Source organism: Dama dama, chromosome 30 (assembly GCF_033118175.1).
Source record: "Dama dama isolate Ldn47 chromosome 30, ASM3311817v1, whole genome shotgun sequence".
In the NCBI taxonomy this organism is placed as follows: domain Eukaryota; kingdom Metazoa; phylum Chordata; class Mammalia; order Artiodactyla; family Cervidae; genus Dama; species Dama dama.
The window spans coordinates 17,475,013-17,497,694 of record NC_083710.1 but is presented as its reverse complement, the minus strand read 5'-3'; the positions used below and the strand labels follow the sequence as shown (position 1 = coordinate 17,497,694).

Here is a 22,682-nt window from a genome sequence, read left to right as displayed (position 1 = left end):
CAAGCATGCATCTCAGTAGAAGGTTGCAGCTAGCACGAGGAACAGACATCTTGGTAAATGGTTTTAGTACTTCTCTTCCTGAGGGACAAGGCAAGAATCTGGGCTCGTGAAACTTCCTCCCGAAAATATCTGCCTATCTGGAGGTTCGTTCTGCCGGTTTTCCCAGAGCACAGAGTGCCACATGCCTGATCCCTGCTCTGAATTCCTTTCGGGCTGTGTTAAAAGTCAGCAGCTGTGGCGGCCAAGGACTTAGTCCCCGTGGAACCTTCTTTAGTTGACGTAACTGTGGAGCCCCTCTTACTGACGCCCCTTGGTATATGCTCTGCCTCTCCACAAAGGCGAGCCCTGCCATCATGAATACATGGGCTATGGCTGTCCCTTTAATAAAAAGAATATAAAATGCAAATGTAGACACCCTCTCGCTTTGCTATTCAGGCCAGAATCCATAAGGAGTGGGCAGAGTGAGAAAGAGCACCCTTCTCAAGCAGGAATGCTGATCTCGGAACAAATAATTTTTCCCTCACTATCCAGCACGTTGTCTTCCTGTAGCTCAGACAGGGAAGAATCTGCCTGCAACACAGGAGATCTGGGTTTGATCCCTGGGTCGGGAAGATCCCCTGGAGAAGGGCATGGCAACCCACTCCAGTGTTCTTGCCTGGAGAATCCCATGGACAGAGGAGCCTGGCGGGCTACAGTCCGTGGGGTCGCAAAGAGCTGGACACAACTGAGTAACTAACACTACTATTTCTAGCACGTTTCGTAGCGTCAGCTAAACGTACTACATCAGCTATACTGCGTTCGATCGTGTCCAAACCAAGAAGTGACAGAAACGTGCACCCTGGTGCTGTGACCCCATGGAGGAATTTCAGGAAAGTTTGGCATCTGCATTAATGTTCTTTTTAAGAAGCCAGCACCAGAGTATCTGCACGTACGAGCCACACGGCGTGGCCTTTCCTATAAGAGGATAGCAGACTGGGGTGTCCATTTGGTAAAGTCATTTACAAACCCTGCCATTTCAAAAATATATATTTATGTAGAAGAGCATAATATGCAGAATTTAGAAGTGGCACCTTTGCCAAGTACTGTGTGATCCCTTGAGGAGAGAACAGATTGGAAATTTTAATAGATGGCAGTTACAGTAGAATGAACTAGCCGGGGTGACATCTTAGGCAACAGTCAGGTAGTATCAAGCTTGACAGTTTCAACCAGAGCACAGAGTTTGGAACATAAACAGCATTTAATTGCTTAGGAAATTGGCTGCCTCAGAGAGGAAATCCACTCTGTGCTCCTTGTAATACTGCAAAGCCAGACAGGAGGAGCCAAGGAAACTGTTTCCCTGAAGATGATTTTCCTTGATATGCGGATATAAAATGCCATCAAGACCTCAGGTAAAATAAGCCTGGGTCAGAAAGGAAATGGAAATGCAATCTGAAAATACCTAATTGGATTTGATTTTTTTTTTCCTCCCGTGAGAAATCTTGCTATCTCAGGTTTATTACAAGCATTTTTTTCCCCTCTTTTATATCATACTTGTTTATCCTTACAGTTTTCTTGTGGAAAATCAGCTTTATCCAGCAAAATCTGTACTAGCCGAATCTTTTTTTTCAAAGCTTTTATGTTGTGGTCATTTCAGATGGACAGCGAAGGGCCTCAGCCATACCTATACAGGTATCCGCTCTCCCCCAGACTTCCCTCCCATCCAGGCGGCCACGTTAACAGCAGAGCTCCCAGTGCTATACTCTAGGCCCTTGTTGGTTTTCCGTTTTAAATATAGCAGTATGTACATGTCCATCCCAAACTCCCTAACTATCCCGTCCCCTCATCCTCCCCCTCTGGTCAAGTCTTTGTTATGGCCCCCAAGGCCCTCCACGTCCTGCCCAGTGTTAAAACTATGCTTAATAGTAGATGCTCAGTAAGTTGTTCCATGTCTCTCTGCCTCCGCTGTTTGGAGCGTATGAGCGTGTTGCATTTCCGGCCACAACACCAGGAACGAAAGCATGGGGAGGTGTGACCTGCCCTCAGCCATCATTCATTCCCTCCACATGTATCCCTGAGTGCTCTGCTGGACCCCTGCCACTGTGAGGCCAGGGGAACACAAAGCCCCCGCCTTACAGAAATTACGTTTAGTTTCAGTTTACTTGAGTGATCCAGGCAGTTACAAAGCACTTCCCACTGTTCTGGGATGGGAGATGGCCACCCTCCTGGGACCAGGTAGCCCTGATCCAATGACCTCCGGGCCTTCTGAAGTCAGACGAGACACTGAGTTGCAATTGTGTAGTGTCTAAGGCACCAAACGCCCAACATCTGTTAAGGTTAATGCAGATTCTAAGAAAGAAAATTAGTGGGCACCCCGCGGATTAAATAGACATTGTTCTGAGACAATTCCACTTAATGAAGACTGACTGGAAAGTAACTTCTCACAGATACAGAGTTTATAGCACAGCTTTGAGAAAGTGAGAAGGGGCTCGATACCAGCATAATTGCACTTTATTGGAGACAGTAGCACCAGGCAGACGAGATAATGAATTTCTGCCTTTCTAAGACAGACCATCCACCCCTGGAGGAGCCTCGTGTTTGGACTGTGGAAGGAAGAGATTGATTAGACAGTGAGGAGAGATGATTTCCTGATTCATGGGGGGATTTCTCCTGGCAAGAGCATTTCAAAGTTTCTGTGTACTTTTCCGCCTTTCAGAAAAGTTTGCATAATCTTTCACCATGTGATGAAAGGAATGGTTTCGCTCGGCCTCAGGTGAAGTTTTGACAAAGCTTTGCAAGCAGTGTCCTTGGGACACCCTGATGTGTCATCCCTGATACAGTCTTCCTGGGATCAACATTCCTAATTTCTGAGGACTTGTCTCTGATTTGCATATGGAATGGCCCCGAATCAGCCTACCAGAGGGGAGAAAGGGTGGAAGAGGTTGCCATCGTCTTACTGAAATGGTTGTCAACATTTATGGTTCTAAGAAAGAAAGAATCAATAATGCTATGAGCCAAGTGGAAGTTCCTTTAGCCGAAAGCCAGACTTCCTTCTCAGGACACGGGACATGCGAAGCATGGGAGCCTGTTTAAAAATCACTTCTTCGGGCATTAGTGACCTTCACAGAGACGAGATGGGCCATTTCATCTATTCACATGTTGCCTGATCCAAAAGCAGGAATAATCAGTGCACGTTCATGTGCTAAATATGAGAGATTGTGTGTATGTGTGTGTGTGTGTGTGTGTGTGTGTATGTGTGTGAGAGAGAGAGTGTAAGCTTGTAGGGTAGGGTTGTTGTTGTTATTTAGTCACTAAATTGTGTCTGACTCTTTGTGACTCCGTGAACTATGGCCCACCAGGCTCCTCTGTCCATGGAATTCTCCAGGCAAGAATATTGGAGTGGGTTGCCATTTCCCGCCTCCAAGGGATCTTCTGAACCCACGGATCGAACCTGCGTCTCCTCATTGCAGACAGATTCTTTATTGCTGAGCCACCAGGGTGCTAGGTAGGGTAGGGGGGAAAGTAGTGATCGTTTCTGTAGCCTTTCATGCTGTCCATAATCTGAAGGGTAGGTGAGGTGCCACCCCTTCTGATGGTTAATTGAGCAGCCAGAGATGGAGCTTTGTTTTGGGATGTCCGTGTTTTAGGAACACAGAGTAAAATTTGGGGGAATATTGTAGTAGTAGTGCCATCCTGAAATTTCCATTCTGCCTGGATCAACGTGTACACTGTAAGTTATTTCTACCTATCAAGCCAGAAACCAGGGACAATTTTATAGACACATCATTCAGTATGTCTCTGTGTGTGTCCAGCCCCATTTCTTTGAAAAGCGTTGTAGAATGCCTTACTTTTTTCCTCTCATTCCTGAGACATTTTGTTCAAATGTGAACTCTCCCTTCCTATTAGTCCTTTCTGGACCTGCCAGAAATCAGGTTCCACTAATGCATTTCAGTTTTCATATTCAGGGTTCATTGTCTTGGCTCTTTTCCTGCCTATATATGTAATTTACTAGTTTATTTTAATTGAAGGATGATTACTTTCAGTATTATGATGGCTTCTGCCATACATCAGTGTGAATCACCACAGGAATACATGTGCCCACCCCCGCCCCGTCCTAAACCCACCCTCCCTCCCCACCCCATCCCTCTGGGTGGTCCCAGGGTCCCGGCTTTGGGGGCCCTGCTTCATGCATCGACCTTGCACTGGTCATCTCTTTTACATGTGATAATGTACATATTTCAATGCTATTCTCTCAAGTCATCCCGCCCTCGCCTTCTGGAGTTCAGGGCCAGATCTCCTCTGCCCACAAAGAGGAAGAAGAAACGACCTACCAGTTTGATTCCTTTTCCCCGTCATTGTCTGCACATCCGTTTGATTAAAGGTCACCGAGTGCCCACCTGTTGGGTCCTGGGCTCCGTGCCCTGCCTGGGGTTTCAGATATGACCATGGCATATGGGCCCTGCCTTCGAGGAGCTTGCAGTCAGTGGTTGCTCAAGGATTCTGTGACATGGAATCATGACTGTCTAACAAACAGGAAATGCACATGTGTCAGTGATTTTATATAAGTCATTAATTAATGAGAGAGCGAGTAAGATGTTAAAACTGGTTCAAAAGAGAGTTTGCTTTGTAAAGACTTATATTTTCTTTTGGACAAAAATTCATTTACATTATTACAGAGAAGAATTATTTGCATTGTTATCAGTTTTCACAATTTATATCGTGTCCCTAAAGCATGGTAAAATAGCCTCAGTTCAGTTCAGTTCAGTCGCTCAGTCGTGTCCCACTCTTTGCGGCCCCACGAATCGCAGCACGCCAGGCCTCCCTGTCCATCACCAAGTCCCAGAGTCCATCCAAACCCATGTCCATCGAGTCAGTGATGCCATCCAGCCATCTCATCCTCTGTCATCCCCTTCTCCTCCTGCCCCCAGTCCTTCCCAGCATTAGGGTCTTTTCCAGTGAGTCAACTCTTCACATGAGGTGGCCAAAGTATTAGAGTTTCAGCTTCAGCATCAGTCCTTCCAGTGAACACCCAGGACTGATCTCCTTTAGGATGGACTGGTTGGATCTCTTTGTAGTTGAAGGGACTCTCAAGAGTCTTCTCCAACACCATAGTTCAAAATCATCAATTCTTTGGCACTCAACTTTCTTCACCGTCCAACTCTCACATCCATACATGACTACTGGAAAAACCATAGCCTTGACTAGATGGACCTTTGTTGGCAAAGTAATGTCTCTGCATTTAAATATGCTCTCCAGGTTGGTCATAACTTTCCTTCCAGTCAATGACAGTTAGACATTCACACCCCTGTAAAATCAGAAAATCCCAGAGGATCCTCTAGTCCAGTATTCCATCGAAAGAATCTGCTATCCTCTCAGTGCCCATTTCTAAGACTTTGACTTATTTTTCTCATTCTCTTTCTGGCATAAGGATGACTGATGTTTAAGCCGCTGTTCCTTGAGTGGGAGTAGAGGGTTTGCGGACAGAGATTCACAAATCTCACGAGAATCACGTGAAAGCCTTTCAGTATTCTCCACTCTCTCAGATGCCCCTTTCCATTTCCGGTTTTCATGATCTTTTTAAGTTAGATAGGCTCCTGACCAGTTTTCCTGGCTTTTATTGAGTGATTTCTTCCAGGTCTTCTCCAGTGTCAGTGTGCATGTGAAACACTTGGATGAGGATACAGATTCTGAGTCAGGAGTTCTGACTGAGGTTGAGACTGCGTTTTCAGCAAGCCCCCAAGTGAGGCTCATGCTTATGGTCTTTGAGCAGGAAAGATGTATCCCCTATGTGAGCTTCCCAGGTGGCGCTGGTGGTAAAGAACCCCCCTGCCAGTGCAGGAAACATAGCTGGTCCCTGGCTCCGAAAGATCCCCTTGAGGAGGACATGGCAACCCACTCCTGTATGCTTGCCTGGAGAATCCCATGGACAGAGGAGCCTGGTGGGCTACAGCCCATAGGGTCACAAAGAGTCGGACAGGACTGGAGCAACTTGGAATGCGTGCATGTATCCCATATACAATTTTTAAAATGCCTACTGCGTGCCTCGTGCTGAATAAACCTGAGAAAGAGGGATAGGGAGAGAGGTTGACAAATTCTGAAGTAACTAGAAATAAAATGAAATGGTATGGATTCAGGTAGCGACACTGAAGTGTGACCATCATTGTAATATTCTTTAGTCCTCACAAAGCTAAATCATTCCCTTCCCAGAATTAAAAAGCTAAATACAAAGTTAAATGCAAAGGTTATTACTTTTCCAGAATTTAAAAAAAAAAAAAAAAAAACTCAAAAGATTTTTAAGTCATTGGATAAGCTGGTTAACTTACAATGGAAGACTTCTGTGTAATTTTCTGAGATCAGTCTTAACTTTTATTGCTAATGGAAATAACCTCAGAGGCCTGAAGGATAAAAGGGCCAGCCAGCCTTAGTGCTATGAGAACATTTATCTCTGGTGGACAACGTGAAAATACTCTTCAACATGAAATTAAAATGTTTATTATCAACTCTTGACCATTGGACTTGCTGTAACTTTCCAGTACTGATGCACCGCAAATCTATTAGATGTAGAGTGTAGTGAAATAAACTACACAGGGAAAAACTCAGAGTGAACAGGAGGTTGAAAGCCGTCTTGGAAATTTTCTTCTCATCTTGACCCCTCAGAGCTTGGAGGGCCAGTTGGCACATGAACCAACAATTTCTGTACAGAATGACTAATGTTTTAATAGCAGGATATGTAAGGAATTGTGGGAACATAGCAAAGGGACCCTTGATTCATGTGAGGGTTATGGAAAAGCTTCCTTTATGAAAGGCACTTAGGCTGACTCTTAAGGGAAGCAGACCAGTTAGCTGGGTCCACCAGGATCTCCAGGGACCCTAGGAGGCGTGCCCAGCACATGCAGAATTAGGGAGGCAAGGGCAGGGTGCTTAACTCATTATTAACCAGGGGGTTTTTGCAGAAGCTAGTATCTGAGGCTGGCTATTTCTATTTTGACCAGCCAAAGAATAATTCTGTTATTTTATTAACACTTTGCGGGTTATTATATGCAATTTACACCTGGCACACCTGTGTAAGTCTTCTAATTTTCATTAAACGTTGTCTTCTAGATTGAAGAAGCTTCAGTAGAAGCAAAGGCACATTCTGGCACTGAGAGTTTCATTTTCACTTTCTGTGTCAGAATCAATCACTAAGGTTTTTTGTCTTTTTGTTGTTCCAATATTCACAGTGTCTGAATCAGAACTATGTTCTGAAGAACTGGCATCTTCTGAAACACTAGTATATATGTCACTCGGACAATCAAAATATCTGCATAAGATTCACTGAAAAATTCTTTTTCACTCAGAGTTTCGCAATGCATCATTTTTGAAAATTTTACATTTACAACGTACACAAGGCTGGAACAGAAACCTAATGGAGTAAAATATGAGAGATAATGACAATCATAAGTTGTATAATGAACCCTTGATCAATGTTAAGCTCTAACAACTTCACCTGGTGACGTTCATTGTATCACTGTCTGAAAACGTCTTGATAAGTCTCCAGTCAATACTTTTCAGGTAACAAAAGAGATATTAATATATATCTGGTCAGTACTGTGTTAACAAAGAGGAGCATGACAAAGGAACAGCGAATGGATTGAAAGGGGAAATGCCAATCAGGAGAGGCCATGGAACAAATGATTGTAGTAACCCAGGTGTGACATTGCGAGGTCCTTGATTAGGAAACATTGGGGAATTTTTAGTGAGCAAATAGGTGGTCCATGTGAAAGTGAAAGTCGCTCAGTTGTTTTCGACTCTTTGCAACCCCGTGGGCAGTAGCCCTCCAGGCTCCTCTGTCATGGGATTCTCCAAGCAAGAACACTGGAGTGGGTTGCCATTCCCTTCTCCAGGGGATCTTCCTGACCCAGGGATTGAGCGTTGCAGGCAGATTCTTTACCGTCTTATCCACTAGGGAAGACCAGGTGGTCCATAGTCGCTCCATAATATGCAAACTTTCCCGGTTCTTAGTGTGAAGAAGATGTGTTTGCCCATTCTGTTTTCTAAAGGGCACTAATGTTCAGAGTTAAGCCCAAGCATGTTCACAAAAAGTATTTGGAATTTTTCTAATTGCATCTTGGATGTGATTTTTATGAACCGTGTTAATTTCTTTCCACATGAATAGCTTTAATAGCGCTGCAATCTATGTCCTGCTTAAATTAGTTTATATTGTTTTCTGTTTTCTTAGTGATCTTTCCCCTGAAGGCAGAATTGAATTTTCATCTGGATATTGAAAATGACCACTCCCAACACACTCATGTAGCCATTCAGAGGGAGCTGCCGACTTAGTCTTAATTAATATAAAATCACTTCTTGCATGGAAACAAATATTGTCTAACCAATCACATGTTAACTAATGTTTTCATGGTTAATTTAAATGTAGTGCATCAGTCATCCTTGAGCCTGCCAGAAAGTTCAGAAATGATGCAACTGGAAGTTTTCAAAACTATATACAAAGCCATATGCACGTAGGTGTATGATATATTCAATATATAAGGTGTATTTTATTTTATTCATATATATTGAGAAAATGGAATTCTACCTACTATTATTTGTTATGATATTAGCATGTCTCTTGCCTACTTGATTTTTCACTGCTTTTTCATTGTGTGTTTTTAATTGCTTAATCCTAAAATTGCTCTCTCTCTTTCTGAAGTGTGTATTAACTATAATCTGCTGGCAAACTTAGGCTTGGGTCTCAGAGTGAAGAACAATAGAATTTGGCTTTTAGATCAGTTGAGCAAACATCTGTTTTTAAAATTTAAGTGTGTTCTTCCTGACAGTAAGTTAGGGTATTTATGATCTGTGTGACCACATACAAGAGAAGAAAAACCGTGCCCGTTCATGGGTGAAAGGAAGATGGGACTCCATCGTTTGTGCGCGCTCTCTCTCTCTCTGTCTCTCTCCCTTGGAAGCCCCATAACAAAAACGTTTAGGATTTTTCTTTGTGTTACACAGAGATGAAAAAGTCACAGCAAAGGGGGGAAAATGGCCCATGAGGTCAAGAGTTCCCTTTTCTGTTGTTATCTTTTAAGAAGGGTGGGGGGGGGGCGGGTAGAAAGGATTTCTTAAAAGCGTTAGGTAGATTTCTGCTGTCTTTTCAGAGGCCCATTCTCCTAACATACATAGGCAGGGAGAGAGGCAGAGTGTGGGAGGGAGGCGGAGTTTATTCTGACTGTGAGTGTCGCAGTGGGGCTCCCACAAGCATCATGCTAAATTATGGGCCTCTCCTTGGGCTGAACACAGCGTTAACTTGTGTGATGGACTCTTTCCTGTACAAGCCCGCTCCGGTCCATGAAATGAGATAAGAAAGTCGTGCAGTTGGAGTTCACTGAGGGTTGAACTCAGGCTGAAATCGCAGAGTTAACAAAACTGTGTGGGCCAGCCGTGACACTGAACACATGCACACGCTCGCTCAGCGGCAGGTTGAAATTGGCAAGGAAACTTGAGTCCTTCCTGCGCAGGCTGCCCCATGGGCCTTCCTCAGGCCAGTTATCTCCTCATATCAAAGCGTGAGGGCCCCGGGGGCAGGTTTGCCCAGGAATAAAGCTGCGGCCCCAAGCCCAGACGGGCACCCCCTGGGTGGGGGAGGAATGGAGGTGGTGGCCCATCGGCAGCGCGATTTCCAGCCTGGGGAAGCCAGAACCCACCCCACGGGCACAGGTCGGGCTAGCCTACCTGCATGTAGTGCATGTACTTCCCGGGCAGGCAGCAGCCGCAGAGGTGAAGTCATGCCCCAGTCTGGGAGGGGATGCCTGGGAGAAAAGGGATTAAGGGCTTTTTCCGTAGTGCTCTGCAAAACTCAGAAAGCACTCTTGCAAATGCAGACTTCATATGGGGTGTGAAATACTAACAGTGGTTGATTAGAAAACATCTGGGTAGTAAAATAAAATAAGATTCCTTTACTAAATATGAATCACCCTCTATCTGTTCATCTGGAGTGTGTGTGTGTGTGTATATGTATGTATGTATATATATGTGTGAATATGGATGTGTGTGTATATATATATTAACAATACATAATATATAAACAATAATACACACACATATACAGTGTATAAGGATGTCTCTGGTGTTCCTCTAGTGGAAGGAACACAGTAGCCGCTCTGTATTTGTCAAATAAATGAGTAAGTATCTGAACCTTTTAGTCTTAATTTTCCTCCTGATTTTTAGAATCCAGACTCTACTCTTACTTGGAAAATGTAGGATATTTTTGTTTTCTTTATTTTTACAAAAATTCTTATTGAAGTGTAATTAATTTATAATGTGTTCACTTCTAGGATATTTTTCATAAATTATGTTTTTAGAGGGTAGAAAAATACAAAAATGAAAGACTTTTCAAGTTTAGAGAACAAGCCCAGCGCTTTCAGCAGTAGGATTGATTTATGTTGTAATAACTGACATACAACTTCCGGTTCCAATTAATCACCGCCAAACTTGCTTTTTTCCCACCTCTAAGCCGTACAACAGAGATCTGCTCCAGTAACTGTTTGCAAACAGGCAAGTCTATTTGCTTTCTTTTGAAATGAACTTTATCACTTACTTACAGGGGGAACCTCCTGTCCCCTACCCCACCCCCATACTCCTAAATCAAATTCAAATGGATTTCTAGCAGCCTTCCCCAACACACACACTTACCCCCACACCCCCCAGGAACAGGTCCTCTTTTGTTGAAAGGATGGAAATAGTCTAGTTTTCACCATAATCAAATATGTTATAGTAAACCTAAAGTGAAATTGGTTTTGAATTGCAGCAGAACAAGAATTGACCTATTGCTACTACTACCTTGGGAACAATATCTTACATCATGATTGCTTTTAAAAGTAATTTCACCCGTCATCCACATCCTGACCATAACTCAGCAGATTCTATGTCAGAAAACTGATATTTCTGTATGCCGTTACCAATAAAACAATAAGGAAATGAACTGGAGGCCAAACAGGTAACAGTTTTTTGAGCCAGTCTTGAGAAAGAGAAATCTGGGTTTGGTGGGAGAATGCAGTTGCGTCATATTTCAAAGGATCCCCAGAAGAGATCTTCTAAAACTGAGCTCACCACGTCGGTAGTGAGAGGGTGAACCACTCTTTGTTTCTTGGGTGGCTTTGCAGTGCCGTGCAGTTAGATGAGGAAAGAGAAGCTAAGTGATGATGGAGCCATTAGTTGCAGGAAAGCTCACAAGGTCAAGTTGTGGCCCTTAGTGGCTCACTTGGTGAAGAAGCTGCCTGCAATGCGGGAGACCCGGCTTAGATGCCTGGGTTGGGAAGATCCCCTGGAGAAGGGAATGGCAACCCACTCCAGTATTCTGGCCTGGAGAATTCCGTGGACAGAGGAGCCTGGCGGGCTACAGTCCATGGGGGTCTCAAAGAGTCAGACACGACTGAGCGACTGGCACACACATATACACGGGATGGACCTTGCTATGCCTTTGGAGAGGAACCAAAGTGAAAACCAAGACCTTGCCTTGGCATGACTTGAGCTCGGCGGTTTTTCATTTGCAGACGATGGCAAGTTTTCGGAGGCCATCACAGTGCTGCTGTCCTGGATCGAGCGAGGAGAGGTGAACCGGCGCTCCGCAAACCACTTCTACTCCATGGTGCAGTCGGCCAACAGCCACGTGCGCCGGCTGATGAACGAGAAGGCCACCCACGAGCAGGAGATGGAGGAGGCCAAGGAGAATTTCAAAAACGCCTTAACCGGGATCCTCACTCAATGTAAGTAGGACTTTTGGGGGCCATCTCTCTTTGTCGCGATGTTGCCTTTTCTTATGTACTCATTTTTTTTTTTTCCATTTGGGGGTAAGTAGTCCCATAGTTTCCCATCTTACTTCATACTGAATGGCCAAACCTCATAGCCAGTTTCATGTTCTGTGGCATCTTGGAGGAACACGGACCCCGCCCTGAGAGCTTACTTCTCAAGGTGAGCAACGTTTCTGTAGCTTTTCCGCAGAACACCCCGTCCGGGCCCCAGGGCGGGGTGGACAGATGCTCCCATGCCTGCTGGACCCTCTGCAGGGCAGCCACCCTCCCCCGTGGGCTGAGCACACAGACCCCACGGCCTCCCTGCGCTGACAGAAGCGGCCCCAGAACACACTGTCACTCGTTATCCTTGGGCTCTGCTTAGGAGGAAGGTCAGACAGACTCCTTCTGAGCATCCTTTTTATGTGAGGTGAGCCTTGGCTGTGAACACGGGCGACTCAGGAGCAGAGAGCTTTCCGCACTATTATTTTTTTTTTTTGGTCCTTTCTTCATTGAAAAAGCAAATTGCCTTCACCGCTTAATGCCGGTGATTGTTCCCGTCTGGATCCTAAATTGATGAAAGGGTGTAAACAGGGCTTTCTCACAGAACAGTCGTTAGGGTAATTACCCAGGGCTCTATTCAAAAAAAGGACGGATTTTTTTTTTTTTTTTTTTTTTTTATGGGCGCTCTGTCTGCATCTGTGGCCGCGTGCATCACAGCTGCTGATGTGCCCTCGCCTGGTAAAAGCCACTGAATGGCACTGTGACAATGCCACGCTCCATTCCACACCAGGTGCAAGGTCCCACACGGGCCGGCGACACATGCAATTTACCTACTCATTCTGAGCATAAGTACTATTTGCAGTGATACACTATGCCAAAATACCCATCACCTCTTTCATCGTTATAAACTCCAGCAATAATGTGTCCGATGGGATGGAAAGAGAAAAGGGGAAGAAAAACCAGAAGCCTCGCTGTAAATGCGTTTTATTTGACTTTGTTGTCAAAAGACCATTTTTGCTGCAGCGTCAAATAACTCCCAAACGTAAACTGATAAGTGACCAGATATCCAGCATGACACCAACCTAGGACACCTGTCTTTATAGGAACCATAGAACTGGTATATCTCATAGAGGTCACCGTCAGACCACCTTCCCTAGATCCCCTGATGGTGAGCAGTGACCTTTTACCCGACTGTGTATGCCCAGCAGTTCTGAAGTTTGGGTTACTAGAACTAGGGTAAAAACACTGACACTCTGACCACCCTGTAAAGAAGAGAAACAGAGAATGGATTTAGTAGGTGCAGGAGGAGTAGGGTGGACTGTAGCAGAGAGTGGGAAAGGCCACACCAATTCTAATAATACAGTTTCTGCAAAGTTGTGGCAAGAAGCCAGCTACTCGCATAGTAGAATGATCACCAATTACCCTTTGCTTACTAGCATCAGTTTTAAATAAATCCTCATTCCTGTGCAGTTTACCGTCCCACTGGGTAGGGAAGATTCGATCCTTGACTCTCACAAGGAATATAGGAAGGCGTTAGAATAGGGGAGGGCTTTCGTTTTTTCTGGCGGTATCTTTTGCAAGAAGCCCCTGTTAAAAACAAGCATGCGATCATGTGGCTGAGTGAACTAGGACATGTCCAACCTTACACAGGTAGAAGCGGGCTGAGGTGTGAGACCATTGAGAGACAGAGAGGGGGTGGGGATACCAACACCAGCTTGTTACTCCTGATCGAGGCTGAACTGGATCATAGAACTGAGATCTGCAGCCGTGGTGGGCTTCCTGATGCTCACCTGGGGGTTGAGCTTCCGGCCACAGGCTTCTTCCCATGGAGCCTGTATCTGTATGTGCCACATCACATGTGAAGAAGCTGACGAGAATGAGTACAGGTGACCCTCGAGTGATGTACAAGGGTTCGGGGTGCAGAGCCTCTGTGTGATGAAAAATCCGGGTGTAGCTTTACAGCCGGGCCTCCCTGTCAGGGGTTCTGTATCCGAGCATGGATCATGTAGTATTGTAGTAGGGTATATGTGAGTGGACCCTCACAGCTCAAACCTGTGTTAGTCAAGGGTCCACTGTATTCTGTCAAGGAAGGCGGGTTTACTTTCTCCCTCCCTGAAAAGGAGAGAATGAAGGACCAGAGCATAGCCAGGGGTTTTGGAGGAAGATCCCGCCTCATGGAAATCATAGGAATGGAGATCACTATCATAGACACTGCTTAGGCCCCTCACCTGTACAATATCAAAAGTTCAATTCTTGCTTTTAATCTTCAAAGCTGCCCCTCTTTGGGTTTTTCCTTCCCATTTTACTAATTCTCAGATTCAGATCCTGTTGAGTACTTTTCACACCCACCATCCCCCACCACCAAAGCCCATCTAGGCTATCAGGAAATCCCATTGTTTCAACATTCAAACTGGCTCACTTTTCTTCATTTTCACTGTAGTCATTCAAGTGCAGGCTGCCTGAATGATGATGGTGTCCACCTGGGAGTAAGAGAAACCCCCGACCAAAAATTGATCTTAACAAATGGAGAGTTTTCGTTTTATGCACAATGAAACCCAGATTTGTTGGCACTGGTCCGGTAGTTGAAGACCGCCAGGCCTGAGGTTTCTGTGACGTTATTAGTTTTCTTAGATAAGAGGGCTGCTGTTGCTCCTGCCATCACTTCTTTTTTTACAAGCTGGAATCACAGAAGAAAAAGGAGAGGAGAAAAGGGCTGCACCTTTAAAGCAGAAAAGCAGAACTTGCCAAAAAGTCCCCAACAGGCTTCCATTTATGTCTTGTTGTGCAGAATTATTACATGTAGCCATGCCAAGCTATTTATGCAAGGAAAATGGGAAATAGACTCTTGACTGGACCTGTTGCCCTCCAGAATAAAACTGGAGTTCAAGTAAGGAAGGAGCGAAGAATGGCTACAGGCAGACATTTTGCAGTTTCTGCCATGTGTGATTCTTCCCTTTCCACCTTACTCCAGCTCAATCTATTTTTCACACATCATCTGACATAATTCAGAGCACATCTTCTCCGCTGAAATCCCTTGAGTAGATTCCCACTGCACTTAAAATAACATTCATCTTCTCAAGCCTCAAACTCACTGTGCTTGCCTCTTCTGCGTCAGCTTTCGCTCGACTCACGAGGCGTCATCTCCATTGGCCTTTTTCCTGCTGAGCCCATGAAAGCTACCTCCCATCTCTGAGCCTCTACACATCTGTTCCCTCTGTCTGATGTTCTCATCCTTGCAGTCTGCAATCTTGAATCCTTCACATCCTTTCAGTCCTGGCTCTAAGGCCATCCTATCAGAGAGGCCTTCCTGCTCTCCTCTCTCCTAACAGGCTCGCCATTCATATTTCATCAGTCCCTCAAAGCACTTATCCAAATGGGTGCATGCTAAGTCACCTCAGTCGTGTCTGACTCTTTGTGACCCCATGGACTGTAGCCTGCCAGGCTCCTCTGCCCATGGGATTCACCAGGCAAGAAGACTGGAGTGGGTTGCCATGCCCTCCTCCAGGGGGATCTTCCCGACCCAGCGATGGAGCCTGCATCTCTGATGTCTCCTGTGTTGGCGGTTGGGTTCTTTACCACTAGCACCACCTGGGAAGCCCATCCAAATGGGTATAATTTAACAAATTGTCTGGTTATGATTATTATTATAAGCGTCACAAAGGAAAAGACATGTGTCTCTCAGTCACCGATCTATATCAGGTGCCTGGGATGTGGAAATATGCAAGAAATATTCCATGGGTGAGTGAGTGAGTGACTGAATGAGAACAATGGAAGGAAGTAAGCCTGAAACAGTGAACTGACATTCCCAGGAACCTCCTAGAAGAGTCTGTCATCAGTGTTAGTCCTGTCTGTAGAGTTTGCACCTTGCATGTGTAATCAAACAAATTGAATAAAGAGCTCGCCAGCTATGCTTTTGATGGAGATTGCTATATTTTACCAGACTTGGTCACAGAGGATATAAGGACAGTTGAGGCAGCAAAATAAACACCAAAGTTCACATTGACATCTCCCACTTGTCACTGTCGGACAGCCTGTGCGCTCCCCATCTCCCTGTTACTATTTGAGAGGTTCCTCCTTAACCCTGTAATTTGATCCTGGAAGTATTTCAGCAGCCAACAGAGACAGTGAAAAGCCCAGGTGAACCTGACGGCCCCCAGGGCTATCCAAGCGCTCCACGCCCCAGCCGGAAGGCCCAAGAGGCCTTCGAGTGAATCCTCGATAGCCAGGACCCTTGAGGGCGACTTGAAGATGGCAGATCCTTTCAGTGTGAGCCTCAGCTGGAGTTAAACCTCTGAGATAGAACAGGAACATTGCACAGCTCACTGAACAACCAGAATTTTCCAGTCATTTCTATGTGCTTTTACAAAGATGACAATTCCCCAGATGCAAAAGGGATCCAAATTCTAACATGAAATTTGTCATGAAAATGTTAGCAGTAACCTGGCTAACATGGTAGGTATGTGTACATGTCCTCCTTCTTTGAATTTTGAAATAGATCTCGTTTCAGATCTGGTGGAGTTAATGTTTGTCTGTCTCCACCACATTTTCTGCTTCCCCAGCTGGCTTCAGGCTGAGTTTGGTATCCATAGAGCTGCCTCTAAGGTAATAGCTACTGAAGTCCACAGCAGTCTTCATACTTGTCAAATTTTCCAAAAGCAGAACCAGTCAAACCCCCCATTTATTGGCTTTAATATTCCTGGCAGACACCTCAAGAATCACATTTGGCTTTCTCCTTTAGAATTAGATGAACATTGTAAAGCACTAAGATTCAGCAATGACATCTCAGCTTTCACTCTGCAAAGTGGCTGGAAAAATTCTGGTTATTTGGCAGTGTCTTCCTCCCACTTAAAAGATCCCCACTGTTGTCCTAGCATTCCATGGGAGCCTCTCCATTAGAAAGCCAAATCGCAGGGGAGTTGTTCACAGGTAGTTTGGAAGCAGGTCTATTGCTGAACTAACTTCTTACAGTAAGTGGAGTTGGCCTGGCATTGAAGGCGGGGTCCACCTAACAACTTCCAGGAAAATTCAGGTACATTACAAAGGCCAAGTGCAGTAAAAGTGTGGATGCCTATATAGATTTTGTTGAATAGGGAAGGGGAAATTCCATAGAATGTCAGTCCATTAAGCTGAGTTGAATGCATGTATCTCCTTGCTTTGCTGATCACATTTGTCCTTGTTTTCATATTTGAACAAATAGCATTTGCTCAAAGGGGAAAAAAATCAAGAGCCATGAGTAATAATGTAAAGTTGTGATTTATTTCAAGGTCTGCATCAGAGGCCAGCAGTTACCTTCTAGCTTTGTTGGTATTCAGTTCTGCCAACATTTATTTAAGTTCTGACTTTCTTCCTATCTCTGGCCTTCACCCCAGGGTGGGCTAAGTAACTATAATCCAATAGGCATTGTTTCCATCTGGGCCCTGGTGTAGAGTGTCAAAGGGTGGCAGCTAAACCCAACCAAGAGTCTGAGGAGTACAGCATCCACTCCTATTTTGGATCATTTTCCACCTCTGACCATGAATGTGCAGTTTTCAGAGATGTTTAGATGAGAGCCTCCTTTATCCTGCTGGGGCCCCTGGGTCTTTCCCTTCTTTTCAAGGCCAGCTGGATAGATTCTCATTTACTAGATATAAAGAAAGGGAAAAAAGCAATTCAGTACAGGTGAATCATCTCATCCTTATGTCATTTTATTCTCACATCATCCTTTTCTCGTCTTTATGTCATCTCGTAACCTGCCCATTGGGCAGAAACTCCTCCTGGTTTCCCAACTGAGAGACTTCCAGGTTTTGATCTTCTTCGCTTTTTAAACATTAATACCTCAGAGGAAACTCCCCATAGGCCTGCCTGCGTTCAGTTTTTCAGTTACGAGCAAAGCTTGTCATTTCAAAGCTCAGAGAGAAACTGTTTATAAAGTTGAGGAAGCATGTTCTACAGCCCTCAATTATTAATATGCATGCCAAGATGATCAATTGTGCATGCCTTGTTACAACACACACACACACGTCTGATGAAAATTTAAACACTCCATGATCATGCCACTCTGGGACTTTCCCAGCACACTTCTCGGTGAGAGAGGAGACGGGGAAGGGAGAAAGGTGGGGAAAAGGCAAACAGGAAGCAGATGGTGATGGAGAAGGGCTTAGTGATATTAAGAAGACGTGCCATCGTGGAGGGCTTCCCTGGTCACTCAGTGGTGAAGAATCTGCCTGTAATGCAGGAGAACTCTGCTCCATGGTATGTGGCAGCCGGGGTGGGCGGGGAGTGTGGGGGAGAATGGATACATGTGTACATATGGCTGAGTCCCTTCCCCTTTCAGCTGAAACTATCACAGCATTGCTAATTGGCTCTGTGTACGTGCTTAATTGCCCAGTTGTGTCTGACTCTTGGCAACCCCTTGGACTGTAGCCCCCCAGGCTCCTTTGTCCATGGGATTCTCGAGGCAAGAATACTGGAGTGGGTTGCCATGCCCTCCTCCAGGGGATCTTCCCAACCCAGAAATCAAACCCATGTTTCCCACATTTGCAGGTGGAATCTTTACCATATGAGCCACCAGGGAAGCCCAAGAATACTGGAGTGGGTAGCCTATCCCTTCTCCAGGGGAACTTCCCAACTCAGGAATCAAACCGGGGTCTCTCCTGCATTGCAGGCGGATTCTTTACTAACTGAGCTACCCGGGAAGCCCCCAACTGGCTCTACCCCAATAAAAAAATAAAGTTAAAAAAATAAAGAGTACATGCCATAAATATTCATGAGCAGAACAGAAAAGTAGAAATTGTTGAGTATCAGACCTGGAGGAGACTTCAGACACTTGTCGGCCCAAACCTTCTCATTTTAGAGAAGAGGAGACTGAGGTTCTGAGAGCAGACCCCTTGGGCCCCCACCATTTAGCAATCTGTGGGTAGCTTAGAAACCAAGACTCTTGGTTTCTCAGATAGTTCACTTTCTTTGTGTGATACGTGTTTATGAAAGCTGAAAATGATCAGAGGAGGATGTTATAAATATGAATTTATAGTTTGCAGGTGGGGGTAAAGAAGCGTGCTTACATCACACAAAATAGAAATGCTACATCATGGTTAGAAAAGGAAGTCTTTGCCTCTAGTGCAACCCTCTTGCTCACCTCCACACTTGGACCTCCTCCCTGTCTCTTGTCCGATAAGAACCGAAGCTCCTATCACACCTCCTCCATGCACTTTTCCTGTCTTTTCTACACATAACCACCACCCTCTCTCCTCCCTTCTGTGGCGCTTGTCGATACTGTCAACTTGAGCATGCGATGATTTTCTAAGAATCAGGTTCTGGAGGTTTGGTTTTTACCTCTAGCACGATTTTAGGCTAACCAAAGACAGAGTCCATCTGCCGTTCTCTTTTCCCACCTCACTGTACCCCTTCCAGACATGATTCTTGTAAGCACCTCAGTACAAGTGTTGGTTGTTGATCAGAGATGGTAGACGAAACTGAAGATTGGAAATTGCAGTGGAGCCTGTTAACCTAAAACTCATTCTCAATGGTGGATTTTGAGGTAAGCCATGATCTCATCTGACTTTGCTCTAATGAAATACACAGAGTGTACGTTAGTTGAACATCTTGTAGAAGTAGTATTATAGCACTGTTATTGTTTTAACCTGCTGATTGAAAAGGTTGGAACCATCATGCAAATTTGCTTTGTACCTTTATGATAGGAAATGTCATCAACCTCATCTTAGATTTCAAAAACAGTGAAAAAACTTTCAACCAGGCACCAGGAGATCCTGATTCTAGTCCCAGCTTGATCATAAGTTAGGCAGGTGACTTTAGGAAAGATCTTGAAGCTCCTTGAGTCTTGTTTTATCATCTCTGTGGGGAAAGTGTTTGACCAGACGATCCGGTAGGATTGTCTCTTCCCACTCTGAAAATCCAGCTGTCTTTATCATGTCAACAGGCTTCCCAGGTGACCCAGTGCTAAAGAATTCTCCTGCCAATGCAGTAGACGGGGGAGGAGGGTCCAATCCCTGGGCCAGGAAGATCCCCTGGAGTAGGAAATGGCAACCCACCCCAGTATTCTTGCCTGGGAAGCCCTGTGGACAGCGGAGGCTGGCGGACTACAGTCCACAGCGTCACGAAGTTGGGCACAAGTGACCACGCACGTGTGCATGTGTTGTATCAACAGCTTCGGCCCGGAATGTCCCTGAATGTCTGCACACAGCCAGCACCCGCCAGGACGCAGCCAGGATGTCAGTGGCTCCTGAGCTGATCACAGAACAGGGGATCGGAGGGTGACCCCGACCCGCGCTGTCCCAATTCTGCCCAGCTGCAGGGTTACAGCTCCAGGTGGCACTGTGAAATTTAAGCCGCATTTGCTCCCTGAGATCATGTGTGACTGTGGACCGGCCAAAATTCATATCAGAGAGGCTGCACCTTGCATCTCCTCTGGCACGCTCTCATCTGTTTTCTTGACTGAGATCGTAAAAGCCTCCGGCATCTGAATGAGTGATGACACCCATCCACGATATTTACTGGGTCCCTATTAAGTGCCAGGTAGCGCCGAGGGCTGCAGTGAAATGTGAGGGGTGTCTGATCTCCCTCTAAACCTCGACCCCCACCCCTTTCAGGCAGATTGGCGTCCTCGTCCACATTTCTCCCGCCTAAAAGGCTTTCTCTGAAATCATTTCCTCCTCTGGAACTTCTGAGCCAAACTTTTCACTTTTTTTTTTTTCCACCAAGGGAAATTTGGCTCCTGTGTCCCCTGCTTTCGGAAAAAAAAGACTTTTATGAAGTGTTAAGATGTTTCCCACGTTTGTGGTCATCATCGCTATTGTGCCTCCTTGGGAAGGAAGTTCCCCGTGACTACCTTAGCGACTCGCCAGGTTTTCTGCTTCTCCTCAAAAGTACACAGATGGCTGTATTTGCCAGTGCTGTCAGAGCTGCAAACATACATTTCATTAAAAAAAAAAAAAAAAGAAGAAAAATCTCTTTGCTCTAGGGGAGAAAATATCCAGAGACAATATCTTCTGTAATAACTTCCCAGTCAAGGATGAGCACAGTTTTCTGTTTCACAGGACAGCAAAGCGGACAGCAGCCGGTTCTAGAAACTTGCCAGAACTGAGTTGAGCCTTTTTGGTATGGCGTCCATCTGTCTGTCTGTTGGTCTGTCTTTCTATGCGTGCTCGGTCATGTCTGGCTTTGACCCCCATGTAGCCCACCAGGCTCATCTGTCCACAGGATTCTCCAGGCAAGAACACTGGAATGGGTTGCCATTTTCCTTCTCCAGGAGGGGTCTTCCTTGACCCAGGGATAGAATCCAGGTCTCCTGCTTCTCCTGCATTGGCAGGCGGATTCTTAACCACTGCACCACCCGAGAAGCCGTACCTGTACCTATATATATGGTTGGTTAAGTAATACACAGCTTCCCTGGTAGCTCAGATGGTAAAGCGTCTGCCTGCAATGCGGGAGACCTGGGTTCGATCCCTGGGTTGCGAAGATCTCCTGGAGAAGGAAATGGCAACCCACTCCAGTACTCCTGCCTGGAAAATTCCATGGATGGAGGAGCCTGGTAGGCTACAGTCCATGGTATCGCAAAGAATTGGACACGACTGAGCAACTTCACTTCACTGAAGTAATACACTATAATATTGGCATTTCTTTTAAAATGTAAGGATAGCAACAGATGAGAGAGAAGTTAAGTCTCACACTCTGGAACAATGAAGAATTTTAGAGGGCTAGATTTGAAGAATTGACATACAAATATTGCGTGAAACACAGAAGTTCAGGAAGTATTACATGTAACTCTCGGGCACTCAGGATGAAAGCCTTCCCCCCGTTGATCCGAGCCCAGTTGCAGGTTCTGGGGAAGAAGCCACTGCCCAGGGCAAGGGGGAGGGGAAGAGGAGGAGAAATCAGGGGGGCTTCTGTGAGGAAACAGTCTCTGAGCTCCTTTGGAAAGAATCACACGTGTAAAAGAAATATCTTTCACCAAAGACCTTTTAAAGCCACGGAACTTGCACATTAGATCTGAGGGAAAGTGAGGGGTCAGGAAAGTTCCTTGAAGGCCGAGATGACGTGTCCTTAACTTTCTGTGCAACTGAGAAGACAGTGCAGGTTAGTATGTGTGCTCAAAGAAAGGATACCGTCCCGTGAGGCTGGTAAGAGCGTGGCCACGGGCGGCGGGAGAGCTCTGTTGGAGGAGCTAGGCGGCTCAGGTGGGCCGGCCCCGCTCTAGCAGGTCGGCATGTGAGCCGGGAACCCATTTGTCCCTTTGCAAGAAGTTTGCGGGCCTCTGTGTGGTGGGACGGCAGCGGTAGGAAGGATGCGCGGGGCTGACTGGTCCACCTCTCTTGACCAAGGGATTCAAACTGGGGGAGGTTTCTGCAGGCCGCGCGGCTGCTGAGAGGTGGAGCTGCGGCCTCAGCCACGCGGGCTTGCTGGCCCTCCTTGCCCTCCCAGGGTACCCCGAAGCCCTCTGCCCCTCCTAGATCCCTAAAAGCTCACACCCAGCCCCACCTTGAGCTTTCCCAGTCGAGGCATTTATTCAACAACAGTGATAAAACAGAAGTAGGACAGATTTTCTTAATAGATGAAAGCACGTACTGAGGACGCACAAGAGGGATCAGTTGCAGTCTGGCAGACAGGTGAGAACAGGGGCCCTCTTTGCAGACTCTGAGACTGTTCCTTAGTGTCTTTCAGTTTTCTCAGTATGCTTTTGGAGAGGGCTCAGTGCAGCTTCTTGCCCCTTCATTATTGTTGTTCAGTCGTGTCCGACTCTTTGCGACCCCATGGACTGCAGCACACCAGGCCTCCCTGTCCTTCACCGTCTCCTGGAGCTTGCTCAAACTCCTGTCTATTGAGTCGGTGATGCCATCCAACCATTTCATCCTCTGTCATCCCCTTCTGCCTTCAATCTTTCCCAGCATCAGAGACTTTTCTAATGACTTAGCTTTTCACATCTGGTAGCTGAAGTATTGGAGC

The 22,682-nt window shown here is 45.8% G+C and overlaps 1 protein-coding gene across 2 annotated transcripts in view; it reads left to right on the top strand.

Annotated features, from left to right (window-relative positions):
• The window catches only part of ENOX1 (ecto-NOX disulfide-thiol exchanger 1), a 662,946-nt gene that overhangs the window by 490,271 nt on the left and 149,993 nt on the right, over positions 1-22,682 (top strand). For both annotated transcript variants that reach the window (XM_061133275.1, XM_061133276.1), the window contains one exon: positions 11,505-11,717. In XM_061133275.1, coding sequence (XP_060989258.1) covers positions 11,505-11,717 — 213 coding nt within the window. The remainder of the gene's footprint in view (positions 1-11,504; positions 11,718-22,682) is intronic.